The sequence below is a fragment of the Ochlerotatus camptorhynchus genome, unplaced genomic scaffold (assembly GCF_037179485.1).
Source record: "Ochlerotatus camptorhynchus isolate MF236.1 unplaced genomic scaffold, CSIRO-AGI_Acam_v1.1 ptg000074l, whole genome shotgun sequence".
NCBI classification, from domain to species: domain Eukaryota; kingdom Metazoa; phylum Arthropoda; class Insecta; order Diptera; family Culicidae; genus Ochlerotatus; species Ochlerotatus camptorhynchus.
The window spans coordinates 253872-268491 of record NW_027040564.1 but is presented as its reverse complement, the minus strand read 5'-3'; the positions used below and the strand labels follow the sequence as shown (position 1 = coordinate 268491).

The 14620-nt window shown below is 39.0% G+C and overlaps 1 protein-coding gene across 1 annotated transcript; it reads right to left on the bottom strand.

Annotated features, from left to right (window-relative positions):
* Positions 1-1936: 1936 nt before the first annotated feature.
* On the bottom strand, positions 1937-3228 carry LOC135697555 (uncharacterized). Its single transcript, XM_065217316.1, has 4 exons — positions 2989-3228; positions 2832-2923; positions 2601-2772; positions 1937-2530 (listed from the first exon to the last, which is right to left on the bottom strand). The coding sequence occupies exons 1-4, from the start codon at positions 3125-3127 to the stop codon at positions 2439-2441; spliced, it is 495 nt and encodes a 164-aa protein (XP_065073388.1). The 5' UTR covers positions 3128-3228; the 3' UTR covers positions 1937-2438.
* Positions 3229-14620: the final 11392 nt, after the last annotated feature.

The window sequence follows — 14620 nt, the reverse complement described above, 5'->3', positions numbered from 1 at the left end:
ATTCTGAAGATGATTTTGAAGTTGCCTCCCTGGTACAGTACTACCGAAGTACATAGAATTTCGAATGTTGAGACTTTAGCACAAATGTCCAACAAAATAATTAATAATTTCCGGCAAAAATCGTTACAATCCTCAATCGCAACAATTAATTCCCTTTATACTTAGATAAGATTAAGTTTTAGTTATTTAGTTTTAAGCTATCAATTGTTATACTGACATGCAGGTTTAAAAAACCTGTTTAAAATACTGAATTGCCAAGACAGGAACAATGTAAAAACACTTAGATATATATCATAACAATTAAGGCTGGTAAGTTACTGTAGTAACTGGAGCACCTAGGTTAAAAATGAAATGTAATTTATTTTGAATTTGGAACAAATAAAGAGTTAAAAAAAAAAAAAAAAAAAAAAAGTGGCATATGAGTGATCAGAATTACGACTAAAAATGAGCAGAATATTAAGAAGCACGATCATTGTTATTCACGAAAATAACGTTTTCAAGACCAAATAGTGTTTCTTAAATTGCTTTAACTTTTTGAAAACTCAACCAAATATGTCCAATACTGAGCCAATAATCGATAAATGTATGCTGAGTCAGCTGCCAAAAATTCATAGACATATCTTTTTAACTTGTGCTTTAGAGCCGTTTTTCTAAAATTTAAGTACAGTTGTACGTTCAATTTTGAGATACACTGTATATTAAGACATTTAAAATCGCAACAAAATGAAAGGCAAAAGTAGGTTTTTTAGGTACAGTATTTATTTCCTACATTCTCTGGGTGGGGCAACCCAGCCTTCCCTTATTAACGTCAATGGTTATCATTATTCTGTTGCATAATCGTTCACAACATTTACAGTAATTCAAAAATTTGGCAAGATTTGATTAATACTTTTCAGAATATACATTAAATGATAAAGTAGGTACCCCAAAGGATATAACGAAAGATATGGGAACTGTTCATAATTAAAAAAAAAACTTGATTAAATTAGTGATCGAATGAAAGAAACATGGTTCATCAACATTAGTTAAAATCTGACCAAGTATGGGCTAATTAAATTTTTTTTTGTGTTATGTACGTTGCTATAAGGTTAAAGTGATTTATTAAAATTAGGTGTCACATCAATGGTGGTAAGCTCCAACCGGTATTATCCTCGGATTAAATCCCGATCAAGAATGTCCGGCTGCTTTGATGTTGACATCAGTGTTAATCAATGCGGCACTAAGCAAACATTTTGCAGTTCATCCAAACAGTGACGGTATTAAAAATTAATGCGAGTTGGAGCTTACTGTCATAAGTGATAGGGCTAGGGACAGTTCGAAACACATCCGGGAACTAGTCATGCATGTGTACTGGTACTGAACTAGCAACACAACAATAACCAATTTTATACCTGCAAAAAATGCTTCATAAGCTAATCTGCAGCTAAAATTATTAGTTGGAAATGCCACTCATCAAATTAATGAATAAGGAAAATTGCATTGGGCATTTTTTCCAAACTGGAAGTTATTTGGATACCCAACAAACATTGCAAGCAGAATAAGAGCTTAGTCAGTTAAAAATATGCTTCTCCAGCTCTAAAAATTGCTTATTCAGCCTTCAATCAGCACAAATTGTTTGTTGGGTACTTCCAGTTTAAAATCAAGTGAACATGTCTCTAATTGATATAATTTTCTACCCAAATGTCACGTCTATCTGCAGAAAATATCTTCTATAAGTCTTTGGAGTCGATACACTGAAATTTGGACATTTAGTCCATCAATCCGGTCACTTTTAAAAGTTGATTATTGACACCTACTATGCTCAAAACAAAACTTTAATTTTAACATGACCTTATGTCATCGTTCAGAATTATCCCACATGATTATTTTATTGCAAAGAAGGCGCAGTAATTAATTAAAAATGAAATGTCTAGCTGGCCCGTTAGATCTGATATTCCGGAGCCTTACAGTAGCACAAATCTGACGAACAGATGAACTAAGTTTAACGTATAACTGACCTTTGGATTCAAATATATCTTCCCTTTCAGCTTTCCAATTACAGTGAGATTTTTTTCTATTTCTATGCTACAAAGTAAGAACTCACACACACAAATTGTTTTCACGTCGATTTCCAACATTACGAATCTTTCATAGAATCCTCGGTGATGATCCAGTTCACTTTATCACTGCTCAGTGCTTCACCCTAAACTCGATGCAATTATCTTGGTGATCGCATTAGCCTGCATCAGGTTCAGGATTACTAGATCCAAATCACTCTGGATCGCTGACGAATTAGATTGTTTTGAAATCTTCCAACCGTCACCAAAAGCACTCAAACGCACTAACACTTCACAGGGCAGGGATGATTCACTATGGCACTGACTTTGTTGCGCTCCACAATTTTCGCGCCCATTTTTTGTATTATTTGAACAGAAAATACAAACTTCACACCGCAGTTGTTACGCACCAATACAGCTCCTTTCTTCGGCCAGCTTCTGCTCCGTTAAACACTGAACACCGCGGAGAATCAACAGCTCCACTCCGGTAATGACTGTGGAAGCAAATGGAGAAAAAAAAATCCACTGTACCACTAATTCACTCTTCCGATCGATCAATCTTACCTAGTATACTAACGAACAACGTCAGAGCCATATACTGGGCGAACTTTTCGTCTTCTTCTTCGTGTTTTTTCAATGGCTTCCGGATCAGGATCTCGAACGTCCACAGTGCGAGCAGGATGAGATTCCTGATCAGCATGAACACCCGGTAGGTTCGAATGTAGGAAATCTTCGTCTGGAAAAGGGGACGAGGAATGTTCAGGATTCGTTCAGCAGTCTTCGTGATGTACCTACCTCCTTAATGCCAGTTTTGACGAATCCGACCAGCAGCGATGACAGTATGCAAATGATCATGTTGATAGTAAGAGTGATGACATTCTTCGTACCTGCAGGTGGGGAAAACAAATCGTTAATCAACTTGGCTCGTGGCAGAAGAAACAATGCCACTCACTATCGGCACACGACACATCGACACAGATGGGTTTCCGCTCGATCAGTTGGTTGAAGTAGTACACTGCTCCGAAAATGGACAGAACCTTGCAGATAATTACATAATTGCCGCCGATCCTGTGGAACGAGTTCTCCTCCATTTTCTCCGTGTGACTGCTGCAGTCAATCGAACTGCCACTGGCACCGCCGTAGAAGCAGAAGTTGTAGTAACGCCGCCGAAGGAGCGATCGCGACCAAAGCGTCCGTCGTCATGTCCACTCGCGCGCGGACTCTCGGCGACACTTCTGCCTTGCGATCGCCGCCGTGCCACCAACACCGCCACCCCCACCGCCACCGTCGTACGACAAATAGTCAGTCAATGATCAATGTATAAAAAACGGCTTCGGAATAGCGCGCGCGGGAAGACAGAAATTGGCTCCGAATGGATGCAGCTGTTTGGTCGGGGTTATTTACGAATATCGAGACATCGGACGAATGAAAATATCCCTGGACATGGGTTCTTGATTCAGTGGCATCGCGTGAGGTGTTTTCTACTTTTTTTTTAATACCCGGTAGATACGGACCTAAAGTATGGAGAAAATATTTCCCTGACACTCGCAGCGGTCAGTGGCGTTTGCGGGGGTGGACTCGAAGGGAGTAGTCCGCCAACCGCACCGCAGCATCTTGATCGAGGTGACACCTGTTAGGGATGACGCCCGAACGGAACGGGACACTGTGAGGAATTTATCTCCCGACTTTTGACACATCTCGTTGATTTATGAAGCGTATTTGTTTCCGGACCGCACATATTTTAAGTAACAGAATACATGGGGAAAACGATATGGCGCACGAAGATCGTAACTATTCGTTCCTGTGCGATATTAATCATTCACTGAATCATCTGTCTTGGAAAAAAAAATAAATAAAATGTATCAATCCTATGACGCCAGCGCCTACGCCGTACATTTTTCACCAATTTTGTCCAATTTTTCACCAAAAACTAACCCCAATCCTACCGAATCCCTAAGCGTCCGAACATACCTTCCCTGTCAGCACCTCAGGTCAGTGTGATCAATCTTTTCGCACCGATGAGCATCCCTTGCCTGGCAGTCAACCGACCTAGCATCGAATTCAACTAACGTTTTTCGGTCGTGAAATCCGAGTACAAAAAAAAAAACATGTCAACTGAAATTGGCACCGCTCCACGTGTTCGGTCGGGATCGTGATTAATTGTTTATTGACATGGCGCGTTGCAGTCCGGAAATTTTCGTACCTGAGCACCACCGATAGCACCGACTGACTGCAGCAGAGTGCAGTGAACAGCGAGCGAGTGGAGTATTGCTGGTAGTCGGTGTTGGATCCTAGATGATTGTTGCGCAATTTCTTAAATTTATTATTGGGCAGTTTTGGCCAACGGGATGGATCGAAGAAAAAATAATTAAAAGTGAATTTCATTCTAATCTACCGATATTCTCTACCAGAACTATAGATCAATGAAGAAAAGCCACCCCTGGTATCGCTCGGAGTGAAATGCATACAGTATTGTGTTGACTCGTTCTGTTGACAAATTAATGTTGATATATTGCTCTAGTGACGCGGACAAAACTGACCGTCTAGTGTCACATTATTGGATAAAATTCACTTTAGATTTCTAACTTTAGCACGTTGAACATCTCGCTTCGTAGTTACTTTGCAGTTCATGAGCTGTAATGCATTCAAAAATCAATTAATCGGAAACTAAAAAGATCAAAACGCCCACCGCTGAACTTTTTTTTTATAGAGGTGTTGGTTGCATTGAAGCATGTTTCTTCTGAGCAACATCAGCAATTCACATCACTCTTTGGTTGCAGTTATTACCATGAGAAAGGTCCGGGGATTCGGGATTTTATTTTTTCTCCAAGGCGCTTAAAATATCTGAATTGATTAATAAAACGCTTATTCATATTCAAAACGAAGAGTATGAAGGATAAAGGATAATACATAGGGTTACGGGATGCAAACTAGGCCTAGCCCCTCAACTTGACGTATTAAGCAAATAACTTCTTTTGTGTGTGTATTCCTTCTAACCCCCACTGTCCGGCAGTGTTATTATGGGAGAACTCTCTCTACAATGCCGCATTTATGGTCATTGTAGACAGCTTTAGTCCGGGAGTTAGAAGGCGATAGCTCTATTGCAGATCCAGCAACCCATTTCAGAATGTCTGGAGAGTCACGCCTATTCCGAGGTTACTTTCACTTACAATAAGCCCCGCATGTATGTATTACCTCTCCAAATTGGATATTAGTATTACATACACACTTCCAAGTTCGAAAATATTCTTTTCAAACCTAGTGTGTATTTAGTTTAGTTTTGATGTTAAATTTATAAATAATAATAGGCTCGGTCTCACCATGTTCCGCTGGTCTGCCGCCATTGATTGCTTCTTTTGGAATCCCTTGTACTTTTTCTCTAACGCTTCGTACTTCAATATCTCAACAATGTGTGGCTTTTTTCAAATTCAACGGTACTTACGGATGAAGGGAGTAAATTTAGAAGCCATCTTTGATAGAAACATTTCATTTATTATGGCGGCATCCGGTTCATGAAAAACTGGAAAATACTGTCAATACCCCACAATATGAGTATTTTTCGAATCAGGGTGACGTGTAGGAACCAGTGCTGTAAATTCTCAAAATCATTTGAACATTTTTGATAAAAATGAGAAAAGTAGCTATTCGCTATCAAAGGGGACCTCCTCCGAATGGTTGATATCAGTTGCTTAGTCATTTGACGAAGGCATGGATCATTCTCATTTGAGAATCGCTATATATCATTCAATTGAGTGTAACCTACACATAAACGGAGCTCTGGTCGACATTCCGGCGAAAAAGCTAAGCCAACCCGACACCAACCTGACTTCTACCAGACTCCAACCCGATGTTGACCCGACATTGACCCGACATAAATCCAAAATTGACCCGACAACAACACGGCATTGGGTCGACATCAGCCTTAAATTAGCCTTACATTGATCCGACATCGGGTCGACTTGTATGTTCGGGACCATTTTGCTGGATTTCTTCCATACTCCACTGTCGTATATCAAATGATAGTGAGTGACTCAATTGACAGTGACAATGAGCTTCGAATGAGAAAGGGGCTCTTCAAATTACGGTCATGTGAGAATTCGTTTACACAGAATTGATTGAATGGTGGTATTGGTTCATCTTCAATTAAATGATATGAAAATTTACAGCACTGCACAGTGGGAAAAAATCGACATAAAAGGAGCAGAATTCATTATCTCTGATCAGCGCTGATTTAACCTTTGCAAATATAATCATTCTTATGGGAAAAAATCTCAGGAATCCAATGGAAATGGTTTCGTCCTGTGCAGAATAGGAAAAGTTGGGGTTTTTGGAGCATTTTACTCAAATTTCTTAAAAAATTGTATAAATGACTTAAAAAATACCTCATTGTGGTTATTATACTTAATGAAATATTGCCACTCTTGTGGAAAAACATCTGGAGAATCCATTAAAAATGGTTTCATACATCACCAGTCTGTGCAGACTATGCATTTTAGTAAATTTTACCCCTATTACCTTATTTTCGATATTTTTTTTTAAAAGACGGTAGTTAGTGATAAGAAACCTGTCCAATGATAGTCCTTCTTGAAGGAAAACACCTTAGGGATCCAAAAAATTACGTTCCAGATTACATCGGAAGGTAAACCAATGCATGGAGTCATTTTTTCCTAATTCTTCCCTATTTATGAAGTTAATAAGTAGTGTTACACTCATAAAATAAATCACATAACCAGTGGAAAATATCCATGTGAACTTCACATAACTTTCATGTGATCCCATAATTGGAAATTGCACCACTAAATCACATGAACGTTATGTGTCCAATGACATCTATATGATTCCTCATATAGAATTTCTAATGCTATGTGATATTCAGGTAAAAATCAATGTGTTTGTGTTTGGAAAAATACTATGTGCGTTCCTAATAGAAACTAGGTGAAAACTTTTTTCAGTGTACACGGTTATACGCGTTAGTGCGTGTCATACTATAGTCTCGTGTACTGTATTACTGTAAAAATTACTGAGGATAAAAATTCTTAATTTTAATTGTGATGTAAACATTCATTCACGTAAACTTAAATTTAATTTCACACAACCGAGCAACTTGTAAACAATATTGTTTACAAAGATGGGCTTTTGTATACAATATTTGCTACATTGCATGAATTGTGATAGAACTTTACATGATATATAATGTAAACTTATATGAAATATGACGCTCCATTTGTGTGCATCATATTGAACAGAAATTTACACTACTTTTCGAACTGTGTGGTTTCATCTTGAGAAAATGTCAGTAAATAACCTATTTTGCCCAATTTCCCCCTTTTACTGGAGAAAATAAGTCATGATATACTTTTATAAGAATTAAGGCCTGTTATTTTGATCGTGAAGGTTGAGAACTTAAAGGAGTACAAAAACTGCTCTTTGTACATAACAGGTGGCCCAGATTCTGCAACCGGTTTCAGCCACTACAATCAAGCTAACATTTTATCCAAAAACGATTCTTTGTTCACTGAGCATTATATGAGCCTGAAATTACGCTCGAATAATGGAGATATTATTTGGGAAAATCCAAACCCACAAACACAGGCATTTTGTAGAGTTCGATCGATGAGCTGGATTAAGGAAAGCGACAAGTTATCGAAGAAATGTTTTAAAGATTTTTTCTTTGAGGTTGATGAAATTAACGCTAAACCAATCGTAGTTTCATTAAACGGCATTAAGTTGATGGTTTCAATTTCAGCCTTGTACAGTCTGTTGGATGGGAAAGTAGCCAACGCGATCGTTGGCAATCGTGACACTCACGCATGCCCACTTTGCGCACTGGGTGCAGACGAACAATTGGGACCATCGTATTTTCACTCCCGCTTAAATTGTGTGGAGTGGATGATTCAGACAGCGACAAAAAAATCGATCCCAGGACACCCGGCCCTCACACATCCGGACGTGAAATCTAAAGCCAGACGCGGAGCCAGGCGAACGAACTCGAAGGGCATTTCAAGATGCACGTAAACCACCCGAAAATTGGAGGTAGCGGAAGTTCCAATAATGGAAACATGGCCAGAAGGCTACTCTCTGTGCCAGAAAAGTTTGCAGAAGTTCTTAATGTGGATGCTGATATGATGAGAAACCTGCGTTTGATAAGCTGTTTGGCCTTGTCAAACCAATTTTTGAACAAGGACAAGCTAGTAGAGTTGTACAACATCTTAGAAGAGCAGGTATACACAGAGTTTCCGTTTATAAGAAATCTACCTCCATGTATTCATAAATACCAGCATTTAGCAGAATATGTGGATAAGTTTTTAAGATCATTGGTTACTAATCTATGCATTATAAACAAAATAATTTCTTTTATTTTGAAGCCATTTCCCTTGAGTTTTGTGGATGAATCTTGCCACAAAAATTATAAATATATTCGTCCCCATCTTGCTCGAAAAACTTCTCCAGAGGCCAATTTGTCAGATTTGATGAAGTCTGCATTGGCTCGTTCAGACCCCAGAATTGGAACATTGGTTATGGTACACAGTTCTAAACGAAGAAGATCTTCTGACGAAACATTCAGTCAAAAAATGATAGAATATTTCATGAATCCTCAATGCGAACCTTGATGACGATTCTGATAAATATAATAACAGTGACAGCCACGATGAAGAATAAGTATTAGAGATGTTACTAAATATAAGTTTGGTGTAGAAAGCCCTAAACAAGTTCTTTGATCTTATGATTTAAGAAAATTTATATGGAAAGAAATCGAGTTTTATATCAACTTCCTGCATCCTAACCCTAAAAAGATAAACTGTCACATCTTAACTTTGACTAAGCCATGAATATATGATTTCGCTGTACACGCATCGTAAACAGAATCGATTTGATCAGCAGGGTTAATATTTTTCCTTATTTTTCATCAAATCCAATATCTTTTTATTTTCTATTTACTGATTCATAGAAATGATCGTTTTTTTTTTTAAAGTTGATTGATTGTTTTTGTTTCCTTACACACGAAACACGGATTTTGAAACTTATGAAATAATTAATTTTATGTGATATATAAAGTTATTGAATGATATTTCTACGGTATTGGAGGTTCACTTAAAATGGAATTATCACCATTAGATGTTTTCAGTAGGACAGTACTTCAGGGTTCTTCAATAAAAGGGGAGAATCGCTCAAAATTTTTAGTTATCTAAAGTCTGCGCAAGATGAGACAAGCATTTTTTTATTCTTTAGACATATTTACAATGATATAATAAACGAGTTTACAATATTTCATGCGTGAATTCTAATACTACTTGATTTATTAAATTAAAGGGGATAATCGGGAAAAATGGATAATAAGCTGATGTCGGCACAAAATGAGACCATCACCATTACATTTCTCACACATTTTCACAGAGGGAAAGTGCTCGAACGATCAAAATAACAGGCCCTAATTCTTATAAAAGTATATCATGACTAATTTTCTCCAGTAAAAGGGGGAAATTGGGCAAAATGGGTAATTTACTGACATTTTCTCAAGATAAAACCACCATCATTCGATTCCTCAGTCATTTTTACAGTAATACAGTACACAAGGCTATAGTATGACACGCACTAACGCGTATAACCGTGTAACACTACTTATTAACTTCATAAATAAGGGAGAATTAGGAAAAAATGGCTCCATGCATTTGCTTACCTTCCGGTGTAATCTGGAACGTAATTTTTTGGATCCCTAAGGTGTTTTCCTTCAAGAAGGACTATCATTGGACAGGTTTTCTTATCACTGACTACTGTCTTTTAAAAATATCGAAAATATGGTAATAGGGGTAAAATTAACTAAAATGCATAGAGGCCTCCCTTAGCTCAGTCTGGTAAAGGCGCAACTACAAAGCAAGACCATGCTGCAGGTGGCTGGGTTCAATTTCCGGTCCGGTCTAGGAATTTTTCGGGTTGGAAAATTTCTCAACTTCCCTGGGCATAGAAGTATGATTGGACTTGCCACACAATTATACAAATGAAAAAATGGTACAGGCATCGAAAGCTTTCAATTAATAACTGTGGAAGTGCACCTTTTTTTTTTTTTTTTTTTTTTATATCTTTATAAAGGAGACTTTCAGCCGTTGGCTGGCTCGTCTCCGTAAGTGCTCCTAGAACACTAAGTTGAGAGCACGCAATAAGCTAATATGCGATATGCAATAAGCTTGAAATGCGAAGAAGAAAAAGAAGCATAGACTGGTGATGTATGGAACCATTTTTAATGGATTCTCCAGATGTTTTTCCACAAGAGTGGCAATATTTCATAACGTAAACGTAAAATGAGGTATTTTTTTAAGTCATTTTTTACAAACTTTTAAGAAATTTGAGTAAAATGCTCCAAAAACCCCAACTTGCCCTATTCTGCACAGAACGAAACCATTTCCATTGGATTCCTGAGACTTTTTCCCATAAGAATGATTTTATTTGCAAAGGTTAAATCAGCGCTGATCAGAGATAATGAATTTTGCTCTTTTTATGTCGATTTTTTCCCACTGTGCACTGGTAGGAACTGTAAATCTATGTCTGACGCCATTTTGAAATCCAAGCCAAAAGCCGGTACTGGCTGTTCAAAAGCCCGTACTGGCTTAGGCTATTATAAATAAACACTGCGAGCTAGACTCGTCCTGTTTACTGCACAAGCTGCATACCACATAAGACTCCAGAAATCTAACTAAAAACAATACTTTGTTTGATCATTATAGACACTTAGATACAATATATAAAAGTGGCGACGAGGATAAAAAAAAAATCGTCATGCATGTGATCAGACCGAGAAAGTGATAGTGGAAAGTGAAAAAAACTGAGAAACTTGTAGAACCACGGGGTGGGCTGCATTGTATTATAAATGCACCTGACTAAAGGACAAGCTAAATGGCTTGAACAATCCCGTTGCATTTGCAGTTAACATCGTCACCTACGCTAAAAAAAAACGGATGTTAGACGTATGCTATATATTATACGGTTGATGGACCGTCTGGCTGATGGGTGAAACAAGAAGCAGCGATCGGCATAGTTTGACGCTGAATTGTGCAATTCAATGTGTCTAGGAATAATACAGATGAAGTATCAGCAGTTTCTTTGTTTACGGTAAAGTGTAAGGGATTTCAAGGGCTTAACTATATTGGAAGGTTTGGTAAGAATAGTGATTTTTATGTTAAAAATGGACTTAAAAAGTGACTGCGGTGTGCGGTATTTATGTGCTTTGAAGCGGTAGTTTTTATTTTACAATACAGGCACATAGAAAGGTTAACATTGAAACCGTATTTGCCGTATAACTAGTGAATATGACGTTAAAACAAAAGCTGTATTGGCTCGTGAATAAAAGTGATTTCTCTCATTTCTTTTGTTTATGTCGGCGTTTGAGAAATTTCTCTGCAGCTTGATGGTGGTCATTTGATTACAACTAGACAATGAAGGAAGCATGGCTATCTGTGCTTACAATCGAAGGGATTCCTGTATGATTAGGATTGATGATGTGGTGATGAACGTATCACGTACGGAAACATCCGTTATTTGGAAAATCGCCGATCATAACAGATGTGAGCTGAAAGCACATACGGAAACGGCCAAATTTTGAGACTGCAGCCGTGTTTGTTGGTGGGCGATAAGGATGTTGATACGTGGCGGAGAATGCTTTTATGTCCAGAGCGGAAAAATACATGGAAATAGGGTTTTTCGCAAAATCTACTGGTTGTAGCGTTTTGATGTCTTCGAAAGAATTGTTGGTAATGATAAAGCGCATCTTTCCATAGGATCAGTCATTAGAGTGATTCAGTTTTAGGTTAATTTCAAAAATCTAACTGTTCAGGGACATTTTTGGGAACTTTTTTTGCTTCTTCAAAGTTGTAGAAGATGCAAAACCAAGCAACTTTGTTGAAGACGTCAAATTTTTATCTCACCATCTACGCAGTCTACGAACTGAAACAACTAGAAGGTTAGGGTGATTCATGAAAAAACTGTTTTTTGATCATAACCTTTTTTGCTTTGTATTTAGAGAAAACTGTTGTTGAGGACACTTTAAAAACTTTAAAAAACACACATTTTGATTACCTAATTATGACGTTTGGACCACTGAATCAAAAGATATTGTCATTTTAAGGATAGTGTTCAGTACAAAACGATTAGAATAGCTAGGTAGAAGGTTCGATGTTTTGTGTAGAGTTTCTCTTGATGTCTTTTGTTATCTGTCCTTATCACTTGTAATCATTTGTGTTAGTGTAGAGAAGAGAGCATTTTTACAGTCTGACCCGAACACAGACTCTCTAGGGCAAGCTAGGTAAGGAGGGTGAATAAACTGCCAACTAGGCTTTTGACCACCGCACGATACGGTCGTTTCTGTGTAGTCCACGCGTTTAATTTATAGTTCGTCCGAGTGATCCGAATTCCCCCGTTTTCAGTGGCCATATTCCACGCCGCGTGTGCAGCTTATCGAAGAGCGAACATATAAAAGTGGTCCTTCGAACCGGATGTTACCTTCCGGTGATGTTCTGGACTGGATAATTGGACAATTTCCCTGACGGTGACCACTGAAAACGTGGGGTTCGGACGTGTGCATTGTGTGATTGTGAAATGAACGCTGGACATTGTGCGCCTATTGTGTGATTGTACTATTCTGTACGATTGATTTGCATGAACAAAAGAACGATTTGATACAATTCGAACAAAATCGAAAACGCTGATCCCGATCAAAGTGCACGCCAAGTGATCGAAAAGTGGCCTACGGGCAATTTAATTGTTCACTAATCATACAGAGAGTGGGATATCGTGCTGTGAAGGTCTAAGGCCTGCGGTGTTGTGTGCCATTGATGAGTTCCAGCTGGATCGCCTCGTGGTTTGATCGCTGATGCCCTTCATGCTTTTCAGGTCGGTCCTAGGTGGAATCGGTAAGGTTAGAAATCAGGCAAGATCGTGCAAGTGGGTGTTTTGTTTCCGGGAGTAACTATTAGCCAACAATGGCGGCCGAGAGAAGGATTCTCGTTACTTCTTACTCTCGCATGGTGGATAGTATTGAGTCCCGTGCTGAGAAGTTGCTAATTTTTGTGCGTTCTTTTGATCCCGAGAAGCAAGAAAAATCTCTTCTCGAAGACAAGCTTCAGTCAGTTGAAGAAATGCGTTCATGAGACAGAGGTCAAGCTTTATGGGGTAATCAAGGAAGATGAGGTTGAATCGTGGCAAATGACGAGTGAAAAGTTGGAGGACATGATTGATGAAACGCGTCGTCTCATTCGGGACAAGCTTCGAGAAATTGATCCTCCGAAGCCCGTTTCAGCACCAGTTGTGGCTTCTACTTCTCAACCATTGCATCCCAAACTGCCAGACATTCCTCTTCCTCGATTCAACGGTCAACTAGAAGATTGGATTAGCTTCAAAAATCAGTTTTGTGCCCTTGTTAAGCGTCGTGAAGGTCTTTCGGAAAGCGAGAAGCTGTTCTACCTCAAGGCTGCCATCCAAGATGGTGCCGCTCGTCATGTTCAATCGACCGAAGATTCCTTTTCGTCCCTTTGGAAAGCCCTTTGTTCGGAGTTCGAGAATAAAAGGATCCTTGTCGACAAGCACATTGCCCAATTGTTCCACTTGAAGCCCATTGTTCGCGAGTCTGGTTCTGCGTTGCCATGCTAGCTAAATGATGTCACTCGGCATATTCGAGCGTTAGCCAATCTCGAATTGAAGCTTGAACCATTATCGGAACAATTTTTAATCCACTTGACCTGTACTCGCCTAGATGCTCGCACTCGTAAGGATTTTGAGCTTCAATTGATCGACAATGCGCTACCGTCTTGGGAGAAATTGCTGGATTTTCTTCAGTCTCGATGCCGATGTCTGGAGAGTATTGAACAGGATGGAAAAGAACCAGGGTTCAATCAGTCTACTCGTTCCAGGCCAGAACGATCTGGATCACACGTCGTGAAAATCTATTCCGATAAATCAAACCCTCCAAAATCCAACTATGGAAATGTGACCTGCTTTGTTTGCAAGGGCTCACACTTTCTAAATAGATGCGAGCAGTTTTTGAATCTCGCACCAAACGATCGTTTTGCGAAAATCAAGGGTTTGGGACTCTGCTTGAATTGCTTCAGTAATAAACACCACGTGCATGAATGCAAAGGTAGTTCATGTCGAAAATGTGGCCGTCGGCACCACACACTGCTTCACGAATCTGATTCTTCGTCGTCCACCACAAATGAGAATCGTCAACATTATGGACCAAGCTCGGGAAGTCGATCAACATCTTTTCCGTCTACTTCGTCGATCAATTCGTTAGTTGGGACTGTCGCTTTGTCGAACCCCCGAGCAAGTCAATACGTTCTCTACACTGCCGTAGGGTTAGTCGAGGACGCCCATGGAAACTCGATCAACTGCAGAATTTTACTCGATTGTGGGTCAATGCACAATCTGATCACCACAAATATTGTGAATGGGTTGAAGCTACCGAGATCAAATGCAAACGTCAGCATTGTAGGTGTTTCTGGGACACCACAAATAATCAAGAGCAAGGTCAGAGCAATGATCCGCTCTACCTTCATGTCCGATGCCTCATTCAACCTAGAGTTCCTGGTCATGAAAAT